Source organism: Chaetodon auriga, chromosome 7, assembly GCF_051107435.1.
Source record: "Chaetodon auriga isolate fChaAug3 chromosome 7, fChaAug3.hap1, whole genome shotgun sequence".
Classification (NCBI taxonomy): Eukaryota; Metazoa; Chordata; class Actinopteri; order Chaetodontiformes; family Chaetodontidae; genus Chaetodon; species Chaetodon auriga.
The window spans coordinates 21,678,269-21,702,490 of record NC_135080.1 but is presented as its reverse complement, the minus strand read 5'-3'; the positions used below and the strand labels follow the sequence as shown (position 1 = coordinate 21,702,490).

The following is a 24,222-nucleotide window of genomic DNA, read 5'->3' as shown; positions in this document are numbered from 1 at the left end:
CCTCCTTCCTCCTCCCTCCCTCCCTCTCTCTTCTGGTAGACTAGTGAAGTCATCTTGCCTCATCTGCTCCTTTTAAGCCGGCATTTTTGAGAGGGAGGTTCCTGCGAAGCATATACAAACACTCAGTTAAGCATCCACACTCACCCCACACGCTGCACTTGTAGCCAGCAGAGACCTATTCCTTCACACAGTGAGTATACTTTTCTTTTATTCCTCCATATACAGGATAAAACTCCTGGACTGGATTTGGGACAGTTAGTCCCAACAGAGTGGCAGATGGTTTGTTAAGAGGTCATTGCTTCATAGATCAGTCAGTCAACAGTTTTTGAGGCCTTCCTTGCTTCTTGTCAAAAAATATGCTGTGTGTCTTTCATGTCTACATATTTCATGTCGTCATATTTTCCATAAGGTAACAATAAGTTGTAGCCATTTCAAAATAAGAGCACTGTAACCCTTCAGAGGTCCAAGGAAAGGTCTGTGTGCCAACATAAACACTTAGAAATGCATCCGCACTTGACTGTGAGTTAAACAGTGGCTATCACATATAAGTAGAATTATTTAATGTTTTCCTAAAGTTGTCTCTGGAGATTATGTGGATATTAGACATTTTGTTTGAGTTACTGCTGCATACAATTCTGCATGGGTTTACATCTGTAAGAATACTGTTAGTTACATGTAACCGATCAGTTATTGTTCACTTGTTCAGGATAATAATCTTTCCACTTTTAACAGTATAATCTGCTAAAAGCTGCTGCTTTGATATGGAGTGTGGTGGAACACGAGCCGTCAGCGTTTTATTGGGATTTCCATAATAACCGAACTGTGACAGAGGATTTTCTCATCATTTATCCTGAATATGATTCATATGTTAGTTGAGGGTTTATATGCATTCCATGTGAATCGAGGAGAGGAGAAGCAGAGAGGTGAGCCAGACAGTGTTGCATATCTCTGTCAGTATACATACTTGTATTTGCACAAGCAAATGATCCATTGCCATACATGGGCTTTGGAAGCCTGTGAATTCACAAGGCATGACAGGTAGCCTCACTTCCTGATGGGGACAGAGATGCAGAGAGACAGATTTGCAGGTATAAGAATTATTTCAGAAAGGCAGACAAAGACATGCAGCAATAGATTCTCTTCACACAAGACATTTAAACTCCAAACTTTCTTTTTATGAGTAGGAGGGTTTTAAAATAAAGGGAAAAAAAGGGCAGCACACCCAGTGATTCCATTAAAACCAAGCCAGTTGAACCAGAAGGGAAGTACCAGCGGGAGTAGCAACAACAGGGGCAGATAACATTATCTCCACTGCCAATCCTGTGGCAGAACATAAACACAGCAGAAAACAGTAGTGCAGTATACAACGCTAGGAACTAACCACGTCTGTGTAATCGAGAAAGGGCTCTGACATTGAGTGGAATCAGACAGCACTATCTAACTTCAGAAACACATCAGCTCAGACACACATCAGCTAAAAAGTTTGTCAGAATAATCAAGAACCATGAAGGCTCTTGGCAGCAGTTTCAGAAAATGCTTTCAGCGCTCGTAAATGTGTGCTCACGGCCAGAGCCATGTAACAAAAGAGCTATGAATCTGAGGAAGTTGTTAACCTGCGGTACATCAGCCAGCAGGAAGAGCATATTTCAAACAGATGACTGCAACTAACTCTGACCTTGAGCAAATTAAATTATCACAGTGACTGTTGACAAATCCCTGGAAGTTTAATCATACCAAATCATTATATGGTGGTTTCCTTGTTAACTGTGGAGGACGTGAGGCCACATGACGCCATGTCCCCTCAGACTGCCACAGTTGCCACAGCCCTCACACTGGTTTCCTGTTCTGGCATCAGGCAGATTTGCCATGGTAATAGAGAAACAGAGCAGGAAAAACACAGCGGGGAGAGATGGGCGGATGGAGGGATGGAGGTGATGAAGTCATGTTTCTGGGATACTGCACACTGGGGCTTTTGAGAGGAAGCATTTTAGGCTTTCTTTTACTTGAATTCTGTGGTTTTATCCTATTTTTTGTCTCCCAAATTTCCCTTTTGTGTCAAAATGTTTTGTCCTTATTACACATATTCAAGATCGAAGTATGTGTTATATAGTATGTATTATGTATAGTAGTATTACATATGTAGTAATAGTACTAATGAAGTAAAACTACTAATGGCAGCACTAGCACATGTAGTAGTAGCAGTAATATTACAGTTGCGTAAAAAGATTTTATGCATGGATAATTTGATCTCATTGTAATCATCACTTGTTGATGCAGTAAAACAAGTTGAGTCAGCAGTAGCAGTAGCAGTAGCAGAAGTGGTTTTTGTACTCTTACTACCTGTAGTAATTGTACTAGCAGCAGCAATACTCTTAGCAACTATAGTAATTGTAGAAATGGTTGTAGCAACGGTATGAAAAGTGGCTGAATTTGACGTAGCACCCTTTGCTTGATACTACAGTAGATACCTCGTGCTGTAGGTTAGTTTAAGTGAAAAGGCACTTCTACAGAGAGCTTCTACGTGTTTTTTTTTTATTGCAAGTTAAAACTGATATGCGTATAGGAGCAGCCAGAGAAGCAGCCAGACAGCACAGAAGCCTGTTTAAGCGGATACTTTTGAGTTATTGGACCTGGGCCGGGTCCCAAGGATAACAACAGGTCCCAGGATACACATAAATACCAGAAATAGAGACCAGGCCCTAACGGACTTATGTAACCTCCAAAAATATTATATGTGGTACGGTTGTCCTGCAATACACAAAAACAGACTGATACAGAACCGAAAGTATGTCTCTTCTCTTCTCTTCTCTTCTCTTCTCTTCTCTTCTCTTCTCTTTTCTTCTCTTCTCTTCTCTTCTCTTCTCTTCTCTTCTTTTCTCTTCTTACCCAATTCCTTCGCATGAGAAGGCATTGAGTGCATAACATGGAGAACATAACTTCTGTTTCTTACCCTACAAAGAGTACAGAGTGTGTGCAATTTGCAAGTGTGATCCAGAGAGTAGTTTATGAGGTTAGAACTAGAGGCCAGTGGAAAAAAAAGACAAGTGAAAGGCATACCAGACAAAGATTACTCTGTAATAAAGATTATATAATGACGTATCAGTGAGAATAACAAGGGATGTGTGTGTGTGTGTGTGTGTGTGTGTGTGTGTGTGTGTGTGTGTGTGTGTGTGTGTGTGTGTGTGCGCGCCAGAAAGAGAGAGAGGCAGACAGACCAAGATAAAATACTGCATTTGAACTTGTGGTTGCATGTAAGTGAGCGTGTTGCCCAGCATGTGTGTTTGGTTTCTTGCGGTCTGGACCAGCACCACAGGGAATGCAAAGAATATTAAACAGGGTTGGTGGTAACACTCTGCGGACAATCTGGGCAGGAATCCATTAATGCCATTGGCACACAGACTCTAATGTGCAGACTTGCAGATTACGTATCTATTTGCAGTGATGGAATAAGTATATAAATGCTTTCTTACGCATTACCACAAGCCAAAAATTTCTCCCCTTCTATAAAGTCCTGCATTGAAGCCGTTACTCACTGTAAGTTCAAGTAAAGAAGTAATTGCATTCAAATCAACTCAGGCAACCAAAGAAAAGGTTAGTTTTGCTTTCTGATGAAACATGCGTACGTACAGTTTCAAGGATTTTCAGGGCCCAAGATTAGTTGAAGAAAAAAAGGAGGACAAAGGAAAGAATGATGCAATGGAGCAAAAAAGGAAAGAAATAAGGAATAGGAAAGACAGAAAGACTGAATAAAGGAATATGAGGTAAAGGGTGAAGCAAAGACTAAAAGGAGAAAGATGAAATTATAGTACTAGCAACAGTACTAATTACTGTCCATCTCCATCTGCATGTCCTCTTGTTGCTAGTAGTTTGTATTGACATGATGATGAGATTTAAAATAGAAAAAAGTCCTACATCACTCCGATCCTGGCCCAGCTGGACATTCTGTCTCTTGCGATGAGTACTGCAGTCAATGGGTACATTCCAGTGACCAGTGGAAAAAGACTCCATGCACTCAATAATACACAAAAGGGTTGTGTATTGTTCACAAACAGAAGTTTATTGTTGCCCTGTTTAACAACATTCCCCGTCTTGTGCCAGAGATGAGCCTCCCCCAGCCAACTCCTGGGTTTGACCTTTAACATTTGAACTTTGAACCTCCCCAGGAACAGGAAGTCGAAGTGACCTGACATCAAGATGGCAACAAAGGTTGGATGGTGTAGATAATGCTTTGACATGGGTTTTGCTCTTGGCTGTTGGCCCAAAGGCAATACAGACGCATAAGGCAAAAAAAAAAAAAAAAAAAAAAGTGCTGGCAATGATTTACTGTATATGTCACAGAGACCAGGAGTGTGTGTGAGAAAATACGCAAGAAATGATGTGGCTGAAAGAGAGCTCCCATCGTACACCACTTTACCTCAGACACAGGTCCTGGAAGGGTTAAATGGTGTGCATTAGGAGACAATGCTGCCAATGCTGCTGTTGTGGAAAAGGTGTTTAAATGAAGTGCTGAGCATTTTCACTAATGTACACGCTTTGATCTGCATGTTCTCAGTGTTTGTATTGGTGTATATAATGTAGACTACAGTATATATATATAAATATGGAAGAAGTACCTGTATGTGTGTATATTAAGTAAATATGCCTTACTCTAGATCATCCACACACCTATGCATGTTTGTGCATACAGGCTATAACTAAATACAACTGCAATGTGATGTGAATGCTAGCTATTGGTTTGCTGCCTAAAAACAACCATTTTTTTACTGAAATGTAAAATACTGGGATTTTAATGCACAAGAAAACAGTAAGTTTATGAATCCTTATGTTGTCATGAATGCTGTATATGTGCTGTTGTAAATCATCAGGATGGGAGAAATGGTGATCCAGCTACTGATCATCACGCACACTTAGATTTTATACTTTCTCCAGATACCATTTTTCACTCACCCATCTCTCTCCTTCTTCTCCATCCATCCCCTCTGCCTTCCCCCTTTCCTCCATGTCACGCTCACCTCTCAGGGAGTCGGCATGGCTAACAAAGGTCCATCCTATGGCATGAGCCGGCAGGTTCAGGATAAGATCGACAGCAAGTATGACCCTGAGCTGGAGCAGATCCTGGTGGAGTGGATTAGCCGTCAGTGTGGCTCTGGCGTGGGAAGGCCAGAGGCAGGCAAAATGGGATTCCAGGCCTGGCTTAAAGACGGATGTGTGAGTGTGACACGCCGGTTTGATTGATTGTTTTATCTCGATGTTGTGAAGTCCTGGTGTTAATGACCTTTTTTACGCCTCTCCTTCTCTTTCTCCCCTTCTATACCTTCCCCTCTACATCTCTCTCTCCATCTCATCTCCACAGGTTCTGAGTGAACTGATCAACACTCTGTTTGCCGGAGAGAAACCTGTGAAGAAGATCCAGAGCTCACCCATGGCCTTCAAACAGATGGAGCAGATCTCCCAGTTCCTCAATGCTGCCGAGAAATATGGCGTCACCAAGACTGACATGTTCCAGACCGTGGACCTTTGGGAAGGTCAGAGGTGTCTTCATTCCTACGTTTCTGCAAGCAATTAATGCTAGAAGACAAGACTTCAAGCACTCTCGTTGTGTGGTAGATGAAAAAAGGATAATTTTGTTTGATAAGTTTGGGATATGAGGATGCAGAGTGCACAGGTGGAAATGTCATCATGTGACTGATGCTAGGGTTAATAATGCAAGCTATATGTGTGTTTGGGGACAGGTAAGGACCTGGCGGCGGTGCAGAGGACTCTGTCAGCTCTGGGTAGCTTGGCCATCACTAAGGATGAAGGCACATACAATGGAGACCCTAACTGGTTTTTCAAGTGAGTCCAGTACATGAAATGGAAAATGCTTTATCTAACCAACCTCGTACCATCAAGTACCCACTGCAGCATCCTGGGTTTGATTCCAGTCTTGGCCCTTCACTGCATTGTCTGCTCTTCCTCTCTCTCCATGCCTTTCCTGTCTCTCTCCAGCTGTCATAGAACAATGTCTCCGACAAGTGCCCTTTCATTCTACAACCTTTTCTCCCTGAGGATTTAGTTACTTTTTAACAAATGCTCCTACATCCTTGGTCCCTGAAGCCCTTATGGAGATGCTTGTACTAGTGACTGTTGTAGGAGCTCACCATGCTTTGTCTTTCACACTGCAGTCAGCACCAGCACAGCTGAATGTTTGTAGTCTTAAGCGGAAATAGTAAAAATGACCCACACATTGCCTCAGAAGTACAAACATCACAATGGCCATGGAGTTTATTTTTATGCATTTAGTGACATTTTCAATGATGTTTTGCAGGAAAGCACAGGAGAACAAGCGAGAGTTCAGCGATGACCAAATGAAGGCCGGCAAAAACGTGATTGGCCTACAGATGGGGTCCAATAAGGGAGCAAGTCAGGAGGGCATGAGCTACGGACGACCCCGACAGATCCTGTAAAATCACTGTGCCAAAATGTCTTCAGCCCCGTATACCTTTTTAGAGCCTGTAAGCGTCTATCTGGTCCACTACAACCACCCTTTCATCATAAAACCTTTTCTGCTTTAGAATTTAGTTACTTTCTAACAAGCACTCCCTGCTTCCTTGGTCCCTAAAACTTTAGGCCAAGGTATATGCTGGTGACTATCGCAGAGCTCACCATGCTTAGTCCCCCCCACTGCAGTCAGGACCTGTGCAATTGAATGTCGTCTTAAGAGGAAATAGTAACCAAAAGAATGACCGATGCATTGCCAAAGTGACCATGTGCCAAAGTCGAGCTTTTCCTTATACAGGGTTTAAGACGCGGCACTCATATTGCAGAAAGCTGACCAGTTTCATCAGGACAGTTCTCATCTACCACTTTCCACAATGCTATGCCTGCTGTATCAGCGCCAATATTTTTGTACATTGTCTTATTAAATAATGACTTTAAAATACATGTCTGATTTGACTTTGTGATTTGGGTACCTCCGTTTGATCATTTCGGGAATTGGGAAAATGCTCACTATACACTGGATGGTTTCTTTAGCACTTATATTGCACGTGAAAAGCTAATTTTTGCCAGTGCGTCTTCAAACGATACTCAAATTACCATAGTTTTAATACAGACTTGAAAAAATGTGAACATATCATCTTACTCACCATTTCTGCCTACTGGCAGTTCAGAATTATGCTACTTTGGGTATTTTACATCTGAAAGGTGGCCCATGTGTACATGATACTGAACGCTCCAGGAAAGTTAGCGATCATCTTAATGCAATTTTGTTGTTTTAAATCACTTTTTAGTTATTTTTTACTTAGTAATGGCAATGTTTATACTTTACTGCCAATACTTTGGTTTATTAGCAAATGCTTGCAATTTAAAGACATTCCCATCAACTTCTGCTGCAGCCCAGCTTCCGTTAAGTACTAACTAGTGAATGTTTGCATGCTTAACTAAAACGGTGACCATGGCAAACATTACCAGCTTAGCATCATCATGCTAAAATCAGCATGCTGCATAATAAGTTAGAATCATGCTAGTTAGCATGCTGACAATAACATTTAGCTCACCACAGTGTCCCTACCAAGGCTGTACTGTATATTCTTGGTCTTGTTAAACTCCTTTGGGTTTGAAAAAATTACTGTTTTTCTGCCACTTTAATGACATTAGGTAAATTTTTTTTGCTTCACCTCACATAAAGAAAATATTTTTACACAACCATAATTATGTAATAATACCATAATAACTCTAATGTACAATCTAGGAGGATTTTATGTCAACAGTCTTTTATTATCATTCAGAACACCTGTGACTTGCACAGCAAAACACAGTTTCCAAACACCCCTTTACATTAAAAAATTAGAGCTCTTTAATACATTCTTAAAAACACTTTGTATAAATTATTAAGCACAGTTTGTATATATCTGTACAGCAGGCACACACTGTGTATATATATTACACTTCATATAAAAATACCTATACAAATCCCATAGTTGAAAATCCCACTTCAAGTTTTCATCAGTAGTTGGTTGATAACCCATAGATAATAACCCCACACTTAAAAAATAAAATGCATCAAATAACACCTCAGAAAATAAATCTCATTCTTAGAATACATCAGTATCGTCTTGGAACCTCACATTTGAGGACATTTCAAGGAACACAGCACACATACTCTGGGCAAAAGCGCTCACTCTCACACTACCACACACACACACACACACACACACACACACACACACACACACACACACACACACACACACACACACACACACACACACACACACACACAGGATTCGTACATTCCACGGTAGTGCACATCACATCACATTTCTGTCTTTCTCTTGGTTTAAAGACCCCACAGGTGTCTCATTTCCCACCAAGATTAGGTGGGAAATGCAGCCCAGACACAGACAAGATATCCTCACTGTGAAGGAATTTGCTCATTTTTTTCTTTCCTTGTGAGGACAGAGGGCAAGGTGGACAAGAGCACACATACAAACTCCTATGTGTCCTATCACAGCGCAAACAAATTTTCATACAAGGCCACCGTTTGGGAAATGCAGAGGACAAAAACTCCACTCTTCAGTCACATCCATCTGCAGTTCACACTGTGACCCCCCACCATCACAGATGAGGGTGACTGGAGGCTGGGTGGGTGGGTGGGTGGGGAGGAGAGGGTGAGAGCCTGAGACGTCTCATGAGCACAGACAGTGAGACCCATCATCTGGCTCGGTGCTATGTTGCAACCTGTTCTCCATTTAAGAGAGTCCCTTTGCCCTCAGAGTCCAGCACTGCATGCAGCTCCACCCCTGAGTCCCGCTCCTCTTCACCCCCATCCTCCTCCTCTAGCAACGGCTCCTCCACTCCTCTCCCTTGGTGCCCCCTCCTGGCCCGGTGACCTCCTCGTCTCCTGCGCAGGCAGAGGAGGCCCCTGAGGTCCAGGTGGGCCAGAGTGACCTCCAGCGTGTAGTAGAGAGACCAGAAAAGAGCAAAGCAGCCCAGCAAGAGCAGGAACTGCAGGAGAGGACAAAGGGGAGAGACAGAGGAGGTAAATCACAAGCCACTGGGTTCTCTAAGTTTGGATGAGGTGGAAAACAAAAAGCAAGAAAGGCTACAAAGAGAGGAAAAGGAGAAGAAGTGAAAGTAAAATTGATGACCAAGTCAGAGCACTCAATGAACTTACTGCAGTATTAGTATTCCTCTGGTTTAGTTGAAGGGATAATTTGTGGGATTTTCCTTTTTAACCAGACTTACATAAATGCTTTTTTTTCTGCATGCAGTTAGAAGGATAAGATCAGCTTAGCTTGAATCTCTTATTGGATGTCTATTGGATCAGTTTGCATCTCATGCTCAAATATTATGCATTAATAATTACATACATAATACATTGCAACTTCAAATTTAACACCACAGACATCGCCCCTCATTCCCACAGGTCCAATAATTATGTTTAGGTTAAGGCTTCAAATGAGAGGTTAATGGCTACGTGGACATACATAAATATCTGGGGTGCATGTCTGCCATGAATCTGGCGTGACTTGAATGCAGCCTGTGATGAAGTATTGCCTGGGAGGCTAAACTCAGGACAGGAATGTGACCTTTACAGCTGGATCAAGATTAATCAAGATACTATATATTTCAGAAACAGCAGTTCTAAAGTGGTCAGAATTTGGTCTATGCTTGTGAAAACATTTATTTCATGTTCTCCGACTTCAAAAAAAATTCCATCCCTTAGTTTTGGGTAACAGCACTCTGAGAATTTTAGTTACCTTTGACTCTGAAGGAGTGAAAAGAAAACTGTCCCATCCCCTCGGAGGCTGGGAGAAGAGAAGACAGGCATGGGAAACATGTATGGTGTTACCTTTAGGTTGTGTACCTTGAGGTTGTTGGAGGTGAAGGGGCTGATGATCTCTGGAGGGATGTCCAGTCCCGGAGGGCAGGGCAGAGAGAAGTTGGTGTCCAGATACTTGCCACTCATAGCCTCCTCCACCAGCCTGTCAATGGATGTACAACCAATCAGCAAGCAACCTCCATGTCAGTCAAGCATTCAACAAAAGAGAATCATCTCCACAGTGTCCAGACAGCAGCATGCCTGCGAGGTCTTACCTCTGTCGGTCTTTGACCTCGCTGTAGGTCATTGAGGAACCATACAGGGTCAACGTCCACTGCTTCAACACTCCCACAGTGGCACACTGCTCAGAGAGCGGCTCTTCTACAGGAGCACAGAGAAGGGTCAGTTTGGACAGGTAAGGTGCACGAGGTCAAGGGACGGACAGGCGTGTGAGTGTTTCCCATTCATGAAAAGACATTCCCATCCCAGCGTGAGCGGTGTCTTACTGTGGTCAGATATCTTGAGAGTGTACTGGCCTTCAGCTCTCTCTCCCCAGCAGCGCACAGTGGAGAAAGTCCAGTCCTGGTAGCCCGCAGGGTCTCTGTGTGCAAAATACAGAGAGCACTTAACTAGACTGCAGCCAAGAATATTATTTTTATGCGGCCACAGTTCAGTTTTTCAGGTACTGTAATATATGATCATTACTCATTTCCTTTCATATTCTTTTTGTACTCTACTTGGGAAACTCAGCTAGCTTTTAAGCAAGTACTACTTTTATGTTTTACTGTTCTCAAAACAATACCAAAGCATGGGTTGGTGTGTGTGTGTGTGTGTGTACCTGTCGATGACTCGGCGTGCCCCGATGACTGATGTCATGTTACTGGGGCAGACCAACACAACCTCCAGATTGCCACGGCAAGGGTGGTTTATCGTCACTGTAACGGCCACATGCTCCAGTGTCTGCATTCCAGACTGTCTCAGGTCAGCAGCAGACACTGAGGGCGAGCAGAGAGCAGCTTAGTCTGAGTGTGTGTGTGTGTGTGTGTGTGTGTGTGTGTGTGTGTGTGTGTGTGTGTGTGTGTGTGTGTGTGTGTTTGATTTCCTGCATCGATGAGGGAAGTTATGTGCCTTTGACCCTTCATCACAACAAAGGAAAAGATCATCAATATGTGAACAAATGTGAATAATCCAGGGTTCACAACTTTAACTTGAGACTTATTAAGATCTTTTTAACACCACACAATATCCAATATAGAAATACAATTTAACACCTGCTTAACATTAAAAGTATGAAAGTAAAAACCAGTTGGGCCTGGAATTCATGCATCCTGTAAGATATAATTAATTCAATTAAGTGACCTGGTCCCAGATAAAAAGGATGGATGGATTAACCAATTAAAAATGATTCATTCATTTAGGTTTATGCTAAAATTAACACTTGACACCCTGGTTACTGCAGGAAGCAGCGGTGACAGAGCTTGCTCTGGGTCTGAATCTTTCAAGAGCTGCAGATATTATTTACAAATTGTAGGAGAATGTATTCAGACTGAAGCTGTGATCAGATAAAACCACTGAATAACAATTGCAAGATTATACACACACACTTAACAAATTAGAAGCTTTTTACACTTAATTTGATACACTCATCTTAGTTTCACATGACTATGTTACATATTTACTGCACGTAGTGTGATAGGAAGAGAAATCAGTCTTCCTGACCACCTCCCGTCCCTCCACTGTAAGTGTCTAGTACTTTCCCGGTATTTCCTGATCTCTGACTACTAATGGGCCGTGGTGCTCTCTGACCATGTAGGGCTGCACACAACCTCAGGGCAGGGAGGGACACAAAGGGACGAGGGAGCGCAGTGTAAACAGAGGTGTGCAGGAAAGACAGAGTTTGGACAGATGCAGACACAGTAAGAGGGACAGGCGGTCAGGAGATGGAGACAAGTGGAGAAGACGTACCAAGAAGGCAAAGGAAAGGAGAAAATAGAAGGAGAGAGGAAACAGAGGCGTGGAAAGAAAAGCTGTCTATGCTTGGAGATGAAAGGATGAAGATATATCTTGCAGCTACATGTGGGAAAATAATTTCTGCTCCTCTGAGAACTCACATCACCAGCTCCTACATTTTAAGTTCGGTCAGTTTTCTGAAGCCAACATCACTTTTACAAGGGACATGTACAGAGTCAATATGAGCCAAATAATTCACTGTGAAGCAATGAACACATGTTGTGGGAATGTCTCTCTGTTCAACACTTTTGGGGTCCAGTATCCAAAGTGTTGTCTTGACCAGAGTTGACCAAACCGACTGTGCTACAAACTCCATGTTAATAGGGATGCCGCCGTGGGGGAGGGAGGATGCGGGCAGGGGGCAGGTGCTTATGAGCGATGATGATTTGCATTCGTTTTGTTCAAGATTTTAAAATAAAGAACCCCAGAAAAGGACCCAAAATATTTTGGGGTTGGGGGTAAATGTATTTGAGTGGGCCGCTCAAACAAAATCTATATTGGAGACATGAAGTGCTCACTGTAGCTGTACATTTTGTCCTCTCTCATGTGGGGTTTTCCCCCCTTTTCACAACAAATTCCAGCCCAATGCTGAACATGTCACATTTTTTACCAACTTTTTTTCCTTAATCACAATTTTCCTTTACTTCAGAATAACCCTAAGCTTCACTTCTTCACTGGCATGACCATCCATGTACACACACACACACACACACACACACACACACACACACACACACACACACACACTGCTGCTTTCTTCTTGAATATCACTATCATTGTCAGTATTATGTGTGAGGTTACATGAGGCTGAAACTGAGCTTTGGTTTGGTGGTGAAAAGTTTTGTGTCAGTTGATGTTGATGGACTGTGTTTGGGTTCACATCCAGTCAGTTTTCACCATCTGGAAAGCTTGTTTAGAGTTCATGTTGCCAAATTCATCCTCCAGTGTGTCGTGAAATTTCAGTTTTGCTTTTTTGCTTTTTTTTTTCTCTTTTGCTGTTTCTGATGTTGTGGTTTGTCATCCTGAGACCAGTGCAGTCTTTGAGCCTGAAAGCTTTATGCTTCTTTTTCAGGCTCAGTTCTAGCTGAGGAGTGATCCAGGATTTGGAGCTGGGATTGTTTTTTCATTGTTCTGACTCTTATAGTGGTATTTATGCAGAAACTAGAATGACAGCGACTCTGTCATTCAAGTCTCCGTCAAAGACGTCCCAGCCAGAGAGCCTTGGAGGTGTGTGATGGCATCCTTGACCATTGTGTGGCGCTGTAGGATTGTGGCTTGAAACATTTAAGTTCCTGTTGGAATATTACTGTGGGTATGAACAGGCACGAAATGTTACTGTAGCGCAAATCCAAGCTGTTCACATAATGTTGAAATAATGACAGAACAGAATGTCCAGCCGGCAGATGTTACAATCCCCTTAGATAAACTCTGGAGCCCTGGAATACTTAGCCAATATAGCATTAGCATCTTTGGCTACCAGCTCAGCTTGGAGTTAGCGATGGGGGATATCTGTCACAGCGCTAAAATGAAGTGTGGAGATAGGTCTGGCTATGAGAGGGAGGGGGATATAAACACAGCTGACAACAAGAGTAGGAAATTCCCGGGGGAGACTGTGGAGACACAGAGACACGATCAGCATCTCCAGAGCAGGCATGCACACCTTAGGCTGCATTATTACACACTGTAGCGACGGACCACATCGCACATCATGATTTTGTCAAAATCCTACCAGCATGCTGATGAAGCATGATATACTACACGCATGTAGATATAAACAAAAAACTGAATTGAACAGATCAGCCCCATTGTCACTGATACTTCATCCAGACATCTGAGTCAGTATTAGACCGATATCTGATATCGGCGTCGCATCGGTGCATCCCCGACACAAACACACTGTGTTCACATGGGAAACCAGCAGTTTGAAATGCTTCTACGTTAGCCAACACGGCAGCCAAAACACATAGAAACTACAACAACAAATACTGCTGAGTAGTGTGACAGGCAGACCTGAACTCTGTCAATGACAACGAGCCAATCAGTGATTTGACCAAGACTGACTGAACGAGGATCAAATGACAAAATGTGTATTATGGTAGTTTGATTTGATTTGGTTTCTTTTTGAAATTAAGCCCAGACACACTTGGTAACTGTCAGCAACTCTTTGCTTTGTCTTGAAGAAACTCCCGGTGCATGAGACCACACACACAAACACACACAATCACACTCACACACACTCGGGTTGTGCTCCTGACTGTGACGAGGCCATGAAAGAGGGAGGATACAGATGGAGGGAGAAGAGGAAAAGAGACGTGGGAGAAGGAATGTTTCTGCTAGAATGAGATCACCGTGAGCTTATGTGAAAAAGTGTGTGTGAAGGAAAAAAAACAGAGACAGATCACATATACAGACAGTTGAATATGAGAAAATCAGAGCGGCGAGAAAGGAGCAAAAGCTCATGAGGGGAGTTCTAAAATGCAAACTGCGGGAAGAACTTAAGAAAAAGGAGGGACAAAAAAGAAATTGAAACAATCTGGAAAACTCTCACTCAGTATTTCAATGTGGAAGAAGAAACACGCAAACATGAGAACATTGCCTAATATGGAGAGGCAGACTGACTGAGAAGCAGGGAGGGAGGGAGAGAGGGAGGGAGAGAGGGAGGGAGAGAGGGAGGGAGGGAGTCAGTGACGCTGTGCAGTGTGTAAACTTTTGAGCAGCTGTGCAATACAGAGGTGAGAGAGTGAGGGAGGAGCAGACAGACTTACCTTTCCAGGTGCGGATCAGCTCATCGGAGTAAGTCGGGATAGATGCTTCCTCCTTTATCACTGAGCTCTGATAGGATACGAGGAATGGCACCGACTCCCATACCTGAGAGACAGAAGAGAGCAAACTTTGGGCTCTGGTGGTAACTTGTGGTGGGGATTATTCTTAAACTAAATGATGCATTAAGAAAATAATCAGGAGATGGATGAAATATGACCATAGCTTGTGTTTGCAGCCAGACTAGCTAGACGTATGCATGTACCTTGGCAGCATTGACGAGTCTCCATGCATTGAGCAGACCGAAGCCGTGCTGGTGGCTGTGATAGAAACCGGCTCCGTTCAGCCTCCAGTCAGCAGCTTTGTCACACTGTTATAGAAATACAGAGATAACAAACACAGCTAAGCTCACTTTCATGTTAATCAATGATCTTTAGAGGTGCTTTTGGCAAATTTTAGCCAGGCTAACTGTTTCCCCCCTTTTTTTAGTCTCAATGCAGTTCAGTTGAGCTAACTGACTGCTGGCTGTAGAACAATCTTCTCATCTAATTTTTAGCATTATTAATATTGTGTGAGTGCACAAGCAGACACAGACACAAGTGAGCGCGTAGCCAAGACAGCACAAAGACCCGCTGCAAATTCTTGCACTATTCTGCTGAGCAAATGTTAACTTAATAATATGCAGCAAGACATTTCATCATGCCTACCTTGGTGGCAGTGAAGGCAATGATGTGCTGGACGTCCCTCCAGCTGAGGCAGGGACGGACCTGCAGCATGAGCGCCACCATTCCTGCCGCCAGGGGGGCTGCAGCAGACGTGCCAGTGTGGCTGTCCGTGCAGCCTGTCCCCTGCTGCATAGACCAGTCTGATGTCACCTGCGGAGACAGACAGATGGGTTATGTGGGGAGGATACGACCATGGAGATTCAGCACAGTGCCAAGGTGGCAACAGCTCGGGGAGGAGGCCAAACACTCACATACGTAGATACGCATCCATTAACAGATGAGTGATTACAGACCTGTCACGGGGTATATCCAACACAAACTATCCAAAACTAGAGCGTGAGGGCTCTGGATCTAAACTAGCAGCAAAGACCACTTCATCAGGCGCCAGCGTCGTGGAGCCATCCTGACATAAAGACATATTTACTGCGGGTAGAGTTCAACACTGTTTGTGTAGTTTAGGGTTTACAGCCCTGCAGAGCTTCAGCTTTTAAAGAGATGAAAGCAAGCCAAGAGAAAAAGAACACGCTGTACCAATCAACATGAAGAGTAGGAAAGTAAAAAACGTATATACACAGAGTATGGAAATGTGGAGGAGTTTCTAATCCTGACAGATAGTGGTTGACCAAAAAGGAGGTAGAAGAGGAAGGATTTCTAGAGAAGATTAACTTCACAAGCAAGTGAAAAGAGATAATATAATACTGGTTTCACAGCTTCGTCTCTCATCTCCATATGCGGACAGTCAAATCCATCCACGTGCACAACTGCAAAAGTCTCATATGTCTTCCATGTACACCACCCGCTGCTACACATGAGCGACAGCCTGTCTGACAGAAGGCGCACAGCGATGAGGGCAGAGGAGCTCCCAGCCCTCTGTGTTTACATGCAGGTGACATGTGGGCCTTTTTAACAGCTGTTCCAGCCATTTAGAAGGTTTGAAGCTAAGATGCAATGTTGCGCATGCAGCGGGTTTCCCAGCAGCGCTGGTCACGTTTACCCAGAGCAGCTGTGGATGTGGTGAGAGTATACAAGCATCATCAGGAGATAAGTTCTGTACCTCAACACGCCACATGTATGTTTACAAAGTCTGCTTATATTCAATTAGAAGCACAGAATCTCTCTTAATAAGACGCACAGGCTGCCATCAAATTTCCAAAACTCAAACTTGAATATAAAATCAGAATTTCCCAGTGTGTGACTGCTGCAGGCTTTCCAGACTCAGAACGCTGTCGTCAAATACATTTGTGAAGGCAGCTGTTGTTGAGACGCTCTAAACTGCTTCTCCAGAATAATACACTAATGGGCAGTGTGTGCTAAGCACTTGGCCTGTGAGTGTACTGCGGTCAGCGGTGGACCGGCCTTCTCCAGGGAGAGCCAGTCCTCGCTATGCTCTTCTCCCCCTGGCGATGACATCCCTGTTCCAAACTGAGTTGCCATGGTGACACCCACAAACAGTGGCAAATAGAGGTCAGTGACTTCAACGGGCCCTTACCCCTGTCATCACCCATCACTGTTTCAGATGAAAATAAGTCTCTGTTCCTCCTGATGTGGAGCTGCTCCTTCACGCGCTTTCAAACATTTGTTTTTAGACCACTTTAACTTTAGACATGTTGTTTTACGTGTCATGTTGTGGAATATAGCAAGCTTTAAGAGAAAGTCTAACCAAAGAGATAATTCATGCATTGCTTTCATATTGTATTACTCAGCTTTCAAAGTCTCTCCTTCAGATAAGCACTAAAGAAATGGCAGCAGATCTTGTACACTGTAATAATGCATAATGTATACTTCCCTTTTACAGATCACTTTTTCTTTAAGTGACAGTATTATATCACTGTATAACAAAAATAAAAGGGATACTGCACTCAAAACATGATTCTACATCTTTTTGCTCTATTAATAATGTAAGGCAACACATCCTAGGAAAGAAAAAATGTTAAAAAAGCAGATGTGTTTCTCAGCTCCAAACAGAAAATGAAAATGAGGTATAACCAGCCTCATAATGTAGGTTAATTATTACATGAAATGTGATTCACTGAAGTCAGCATCAATCGAGCTTTGAGCTGAGCTGCAGTTTGTAAGTGAATATACTTTGTAAAGTAAAAAGATTAGTGCACACATATAGCCTAAGAGTTTTCCAATTGTTGTGGGGACATTTCCATCAAGTCAGTCCACTGGGTCTCCACCTCCTCGGATGGTGGGAGTAGATGAAGACTTTTGTGTTGGCAACAGAGAAACTGCTGTGCTTTGCTCATAATGTTACCTCCCACATCTCCATGTTACTGGAGTCAGCGTTATAGTGAGGAAAATAGTAGTTACTGGGTGTAACTCCGGTTCTATGAGTAGATGCATAGCCCTCTACCTGCATGTTATCACTGCCACAGTATAGCAAATTATTCTTAATACGCTGAAGCGTTTTTCACGCTCATGACAGTATTGCAAAATCCATGTTGTCGCAGAATGTGACACTGGTGAGGAGTAGGATGTACAGCTTTCACAGCTGCTTCAACAAACCAAATGACCCCCGAGTCTGTCTGAACAACAGCAAACAGGTCAGGTGTTAAGGCTCCCTAATTCATTGTGATTGGACCAGTACAATATCATCTATTCATGTCTTTTAACAGCGTTTCTGTGTGTGTGTGTGTGTGTGTGTGTGTGTGTGTGTGTCTGTGCATGCATTGTAAGACCTACAATGCTCCTCAGCTTGTTATTCCCACTGCTGAAAGTGACAGCCAGCATGGACGCACACTCCTCAGCGTAGAAAGGCTTTCTGCCTTTCTCATCGACCGCTCCTGGAAAACACACACACACACAAACACAGATCATTTACAGCCCTATGTACCTGAACTTACAAAGGCACGCTCACACATTTGAGAGGCTCTGTGTCTTACCGACTGTGATGGTGTAGATGGAGTTGGCGTAGCCGTCGTAGTTGCAGTTATCATTGTATTGACCTCCATTGCCACTGGCAACCACGAAGATACTGCCGAAGCCTTGTCTGCCTGCAATGACCCCGTGCTGTAGCGCCGCCTGTAGAGGAAAAACAAATCACACAGTGACAAAAAGAGGGAAAAACAAAGTCAACCAAGTGAAAGCACTGTAATTAGAGCTGCTCTCCTGTGTACAATGTAATTGATGTGTTGTGGTGTACTGCCACCTGCAGGGCAAAAACAGTGCTCCACACAAACTGTCTTTCTCTTACCTTGCCCAGGGGATGGGGTCCATCCACAGTGTGTCCATCATCATCTGGACCCCAACTAAAGGAGACAAGAGTCTGAATTAGAATGCAAGCAAAACTTCCACAATGAAGTACTATGGCATCGTAAAAGATTACACCAAATAACAGGAAATTCAGACTTTATGCAAGTAAGCAAACAAAGACTTGTGGAATCAAGAAACACATGCACACTAACACATCGGTGATATTTTATAAAAGCCACTTTCCTAATGGAGATACTTAACAGGAGCAGAAAAAGCCAGTTTGTTACCTGCAGCTGTAGATGTCGTTGACCTGGTAGTGCTTGTTGAAGGCTATGGCCTCCAGGCTGTCTGTGAGCGGGCCGTCCAGGACTCTGATACCTGAACAGAAGGCAACAAGCGTGAGATGTTTTACCATGGCCACTGAAGCAAAGTCGCAGTTTCTGTCACAGTGTCTTTTAGCACTGGGACATCCAGTTCCAAATTCATTTCTATTGTCTGCACCTGCCACCTTGCTGCCGTAGGCAACCCCTACGGCACAGAAGCTGTTGTTGGGCACGGCTGCGATCTCGCCGGCACACCGCGTCCCGTGGTGGTTGTCACTGCGGTCGTCTGGGTGAGGCATGGGGTCTGGATCATTGGAGTTCAGGTCATAACTGCCCTCTGGACTCTAAGAAGGACATGTGAATAAACAAATAAATAGTATTGTTAGATTCCACTCAAATTAGGTGCAGCAGGGACGCAAAAAAAAAACAAAAAACTGCTACTGCTACATGAAATTCTTCCAACACGTTCACTGTTGTTACTCCTGAGTTTGAATAGGATTAGTTTTAAGCTCAGTCATCTTTTTGGTCACTACTGCACCGTTCACGGGCAAGTCACTGGAAATATTTACAATATATAAATCATAGAATAGAATAACTGCTTCCACTTACATAGTTGGGCTGGATGTCCTGGTGTGTGTGTTCCACCCCATCATCTACTACCACGACTGTGACTCCTCGGCCAGTGATGTTGCGCTCCCACACTCCTGTTACATTGATGTCCATGCCCTTACTGAGGTCATTGTGCTGCAACAGCGAGAAGAGCAAAGAAAGGATGAGGTGATGCGAACGGTAGGAGGAGAATAAGAACAGGATTCAAAAGGTAAGTAAAAAGAGAGACTAGCAAAAAGCACATTCAAAGTACTTTTACTATCTTAAAAACTGCACTTTGGTTGTCAAAGTGATGTTTTTGTAGCCACATGACACACACTGTGCAACTGGGAGACACATTAAGCTTTGAATACAAGTCTAATGCAACTGTACCCAGAAAAGTAGTCTGTACTGAGCACAGTTGAGGACCAGTATCTGTGGTCTCTATCTGTAGTTCTATGGCTTCTACAGCCATTTAAAGGCAGTATAATAGATTTGTGCATTCCCCCTGCGGCATCTAACAGCATTTACCTTGATTAAATCACACACAACCAGCTCCAGGCTGCTGCAAAACAACCACACGAAGGTGTTTGCCTCTGCGAACATCAACAGCTCACCAATGCTACTCTCTGACTTCCTGTGTGAACCACTGAATGCATGAAATGTGTCAACCTGTTCTAATCATGTAAACAAGACTATTTAACAGGATTATCATGGGGAATTAAGTCATCCCAGCAGTCATCTAAGCAGCACTGACATTATTGTCACATATAAATGCAACCAGGCATAACTGAAAGCAGCCTTATTAGTCACTTGAGTAAAACTGTACAACATCGTGTGTGGAAAGCAAGGTCATCTGACTACAAACGCCATTTTTAAAAAAGCACACCTTCGGCCTTTGTGTCATATTTTTATGCTTTGCCACGTGTACCTCAATCTCACTCAAGAGAAGGCACCTGCTCTCTTCTGTTTGGTCAATTGTCCTTACCTTGCTTGTGTACTTGGTACAGCTGTTTAAAAGGGATAAGATTAGTAGTAAGACTGGTTCAAAGGATAATGATTAACTACCCAAACTATCAAATTTATATTGTGCTTTACCCAGCCCTTTAGGCATACAGTATGCTGTGCGTCAATAAACGATCATAGCCTGTTTGACTGTACTGTACTGTACTTATTGTGCTTCAACACATGACCTAATACTTTGCATCCTGACTGACGTGTTAGAAAAGTCCTCACTGGCAAATATCAAGTGGTTTTATTTGGTTTCTCTTTCACTGAGCATCACCACCACGTAAATCTTTGAAAGTAACATTTAAATGCGCTGCCATGATAAAAAACAAGATTAACATATTCACTGTGCTCCTCTATCATTTAACTCATCGTTCTGGATGGCATGGTCATGGTCTGTAAGAGACACCGACATTCTGCAAGACAAAGCCAAAAGCCTCCCTTGAAGGGAAGGCGTGGAGGGAGGGATGTGAAGACACTGTGTGAGGAGAATGAAAAATCCTCATATACCTCAGTCATATATATACTCAGTCAGTCATATATATCATTAGCTCTAAAAATTATATAAAAAAGATTTCTAGCTTCATTCCAAGGAGGGGGTGGGAAATTACCCACATACACACTCTCGACAGGATTAAAAATGACTGGTCAGAACAGGTAAGAGAAATAACTCCAGCACGGATGGGGACAAAGTTTTGATCTGTGCCTGCTCTTAATCGTTGTCCCTGCCAGCCACAGAGTACTCTCACTGACAAGAAACAACAAGAAAAGTACATTTAAGCACACGCTGAGTCTGCTTAAAAGAGGTTCCCAGTGCTCGTGTTGAGACCAAAATAAACACATACAAAAATGAATACTAGATGAAGATATATTGTCTAGTAAATTATTAATTTACCAATTCTTGAATTCTAATGTGAGACTGACCACTAGTCAAATAATGAGTGAAATAATGAGTGAGCAAAATGGTACCATAGTCTTGATTCTCACCAGGTGCCACTGTTTAGGATAGCGGGGATCGTTGAAGGCCATTGATCTCTTAGAGCGGCTGAGCACTCTCTCTTGGGAGTGCCACAGGACTTGAGGATGGGCTGACAGGACGTCTCCAGGATGGACACCCTTGCTCCAAAGAGGTCCAGTTCCAGGCTTGACAGAGCAGAGCAAGTAGTGGCCTTCCAGCTGTCCGATCTGGCCATGGTTCTGCAGCCCAGCCTGCTCTGCTATCTGGGGTGGAAAGAAGACTGATAATAAGTACAAATTTAACAATACTTTAAAAAGTGGCCAATTCGATCCCTGTGGAGGGTTTTTAACAAAAAATGGGGTACAAATGCAGAGGCAACACCAAATGTATCACTCTCACAAATCATAGTCTCATAATCAGCACCAAGTGCATAAATATTGTCGCCCCAGTACGTTCTATTTTATTTTTAAAGAGGCAGAACACAGAAATGAGACACTGAGCTTTGGGAAAATTCACAGAGTATACATCTTATATAAACATTAAAATCTATCAGCAGGAAGTGTTCAGGAAGTTCTGTACCCTGCTGGCTATCATGTCCAGATACTCAGAGCCCTGTTCACCATCTTCTTCCTCACGATGTGGGCCAGTGTGGATCCGGACGGCCCAGGACTGACCCAGGCCGCAGGACGGTGACGGCCAAGGTGAGGGGGGAGAGGAGGAAGAAATGGGGATCAATGGGGCAACGGAGGGCAGGAGGGTCAGAAGCAAGAGGATGAAGGAGGACAGAAAAATGAGGATCAGGAATGTGGGAAAGTAGGGTGTTGCCATGGCAACAGAGGGCAACACACAGGATCAAACAGGCAAGCCCTCCTCTTCATCTGAACAGCAACCTGGATGTGGGACAAAGACAGACAGAAAGAAGGTTTTGTTAATAGTGCGGACAATCTGAGAATGAGTGGCTGGTTATCATCACAGTGCTGCATTCAGAAGCCACTTATCAAATTCACACCATCAGCCAACTGGACGCCAGTTCAGAGAGCACATTCAATTAACACTCTGTGGTTACGTCAAAGTTCCTGCACTGATTACTGTGAAGAGGCTTTTACAGATGGACGCTATTCTATTAGCACTGTTAGGCTAGAAAACTAAATAATAGAACACAACTACTTCAAAACTTTACCCACAGTGACCTTGTTTTGGCATGAAAGGGGTGGAGAACGTAGACCTGCCTATCTGGAACAAAATGTGCAGCTGGATTAACCTGTTAGGTGAGTGCATGAAGCCTGTCACTCCTGGGCACGGCACACATGTGAAATTATACATTGCAGATTCATGACAGACGACAACAAACTAACCAGGACACCTACTGTGGAACACTACCTGGCTCCAGGGTTTCTGTCTGTCAATGAATGGGGGACATTTAATGCTGCTGTATTTTGAGATATGTACCATGCGAGGGTGAAGATCTGGGTCCCCAGGGCAGCTGCCCGCTTTGGTACAGACGGTACTAAATATAAGATAAATAGTCTTCAGCTAAGTGTCTCATCTGGAATTCAAACGTGTCTGACATAAAGTGGACACTGACAGGAAATGAAAGGCAATAAAAAGTTTATAATGAGGTCATCTAGATGGCACAATTGCCACACCCACAGTCTGGAGCTACAATTTAGCCACTGCCTCAAAGGCAATGACTTTAGGAGGAACTTGTATCAGGAAAAAGGTCCAATTATATCAAACAGTTAAAACACCCACCCTGTCTAATTGTCCTTGAGCGAAACTGATATGTGTCTCTGTCCACATTATAACACGATGTATGATATACTGTATGTGGGACAACGCTGGGCACCGTTAGGTGGAAATGTTACCATCAGATGTCCCAGTAGCTCCGATTTTGACATTCATCTGCTTACATTCGTCGTCCTTTTCTGTGGCACAGAGTGAAAAACCAGCTGACATGTGCTGGAATTTGCTATAATCAAACCTGTAAGCTCCTTTGTCTGCTAATGTTAGCTAGCTCACAGTTTTGCTGATTGCTTACTTTTTATTTAGCCACTAGGTCTGTTAGCCAAAGCAGCTAGCTGGGGGTAGTCATTTAATGCACTGCGACGTGACGACGTTGGGTATAATAACGTTAATAAACTCGTATAAACAAAAAACAACAGAATTAAGTCAGAACAACGAGGAGTCGTGTTCAACCGAGGCATTGTTGTTGTCACAGTTAGCTAAGTTAGCTAGTGTCCTGACGCTAACTACTGAGATCGCTGTTCTTTCGTGATATATGACAATACGACGAAGTAAACATAGTCATTTGTTGCGATCACACAGTTATATCTTACCTTCCCACTGAATTCGCTGTTCTCATCTACTACCTGTGAAATTTCTGAGTAACGCTGAACTTGTCATCCCATTTCCGCACCATACATGTCTTAACCCATACGTACTACGTCACACGGTCGTTGCGTCACCTGTGTATGGAGGGTTTAAAGGGCCGAAACTAAAAATACAAAAAATACATAATAATACATTATAATCGTATGATTAGCTTCAATAAATTGCCGCTATCAATAAATAATTCACACAAAGACATTAAATATATTAACGTTCAAACTGAAATAAAACAAATTTGTGTATTTATTTATTTATCTATTTCTCTCTCTCTATGTGTGTGTGTGTGTATGTGTGTGTGTGTGTGTGTGTGTGTGTGTGTGTGTATCTACAGTATATACACACATTTGAATATTTATTCTTTATCATTTATTACCATTCATTCATATATTTACTTATCTATTCATTTGCTCACACATTCATTCATCTACTTAAAATTTCATTTATTTATTTATACTTATTATT

The 24,222-nt window shown here is 43.0% G+C and overlaps 2 protein-coding genes across 4 annotated transcripts; one reads left to right on the top strand and one right to left on the bottom strand.

The window, feature by feature from the left end:
- Positions 1-69: 69 nt before the first annotated feature.
- On the top strand, positions 70-6,922 carry tagln (transgelin). 2 transcript variants are annotated; one of them, XM_076735941.1, is made up of 5 exons: positions 70-190; positions 5,020-5,208; positions 5,354-5,525; positions 5,733-5,835; positions 6,308-6,922. In XM_076735941.1, the coding sequence occupies exons 2-5, from the start codon at positions 5,029-5,031 to the stop codon at positions 6,444-6,446; spliced, it is 594 nt and encodes a 197-aa protein (XP_076592056.1). In that variant the 5' UTR covers positions 70-190; positions 5,020-5,028; the 3' UTR covers positions 6,447-6,922. The 2 variants fall into 2 exon arrangements, with proteins under 2 accessions (XP_076592056.1, XP_076592055.1); XM_076735940.1 differs by lacking the exon at positions 70-190 and adding an exon at positions 4,164-4,206.
- An 818-nt stretch (positions 6,923-7,740) lies between these two features.
- On the bottom strand, positions 7,741-23,845 carry pcsk7 (proprotein convertase subtilisin/kexin type 7). 2 transcript variants are annotated; one of them, XM_076735733.1, is made up of 17 exons: positions 23,709-23,845; positions 21,952-22,262; positions 21,402-21,635; positions 19,428-19,562; positions 18,997-19,162; positions 18,783-18,873; positions 18,497-18,551; positions 18,186-18,324; positions 17,986-18,086; positions 15,283-15,450; positions 14,841-14,945; positions 14,581-14,683; positions 10,644-10,800; positions 10,312-10,406; positions 10,081-10,186; positions 9,851-9,968; positions 7,741-8,988 (listed from the first exon to the last, which is right to left on the bottom strand). In XM_076735733.1, the coding sequence occupies exons 2-17, from the start codon at positions 22,198-22,200 to the stop codon at positions 8,710-8,712; spliced, it is 2,301 nt and encodes a 766-aa protein (XP_076591848.1). In that variant the 5' UTR covers positions 22,201-22,262; positions 23,709-23,845; the 3' UTR covers positions 7,741-8,709. The 2 variants fall into 2 exon arrangements, with proteins under 2 accessions (XP_076591848.1, XP_076591847.1); XM_076735732.1 differs by having other exon boundaries at positions 8,577-8,988; positions 9,836-9,968.
- Positions 23,846-24,222: the final 377 nt, after the last annotated feature.

Bases quoted from the DNA above. Each gene is read 5' to 3' on its own strand.
- pcsk7 (XM_076735732.1), bottom strand. From the start codon at position 22,200: ATGGCAACACCCTACTTTCCCACATTCCTGATCCTCATTTTTCTGTCC. The intron at 10,801-14,580 runs GTAAGTCTGTCT...GCTCGCCCTCAG, and splicing joins GCTGATCCGCACCTGGAAAG to TGTCTGCTGCTGACCTGAGA. The intron at 10,187-10,311 runs GTAAGACACCGC...GTGCTCCTGTAG, and splicing joins TCTCAAGATATCTGACCACA to AAGAGCCGCTCTCTGAGCAG.
- tagln (XM_076735940.1), top strand. The intron at 5,209-5,353 runs GTGAGTGTGACA...TCATCTCCACAG, and splicing joins CCTGGCTTAAAGACGGATGT to GTTCTGAGTGAACTGATCAA. The intron at 5,526-5,732 runs GTCAGAGGTGTC...GTTTGGGGACAG, and splicing joins GACCGTGGACCTTTGGGAAG to GTAAGGACCTGGCGGCGGTG.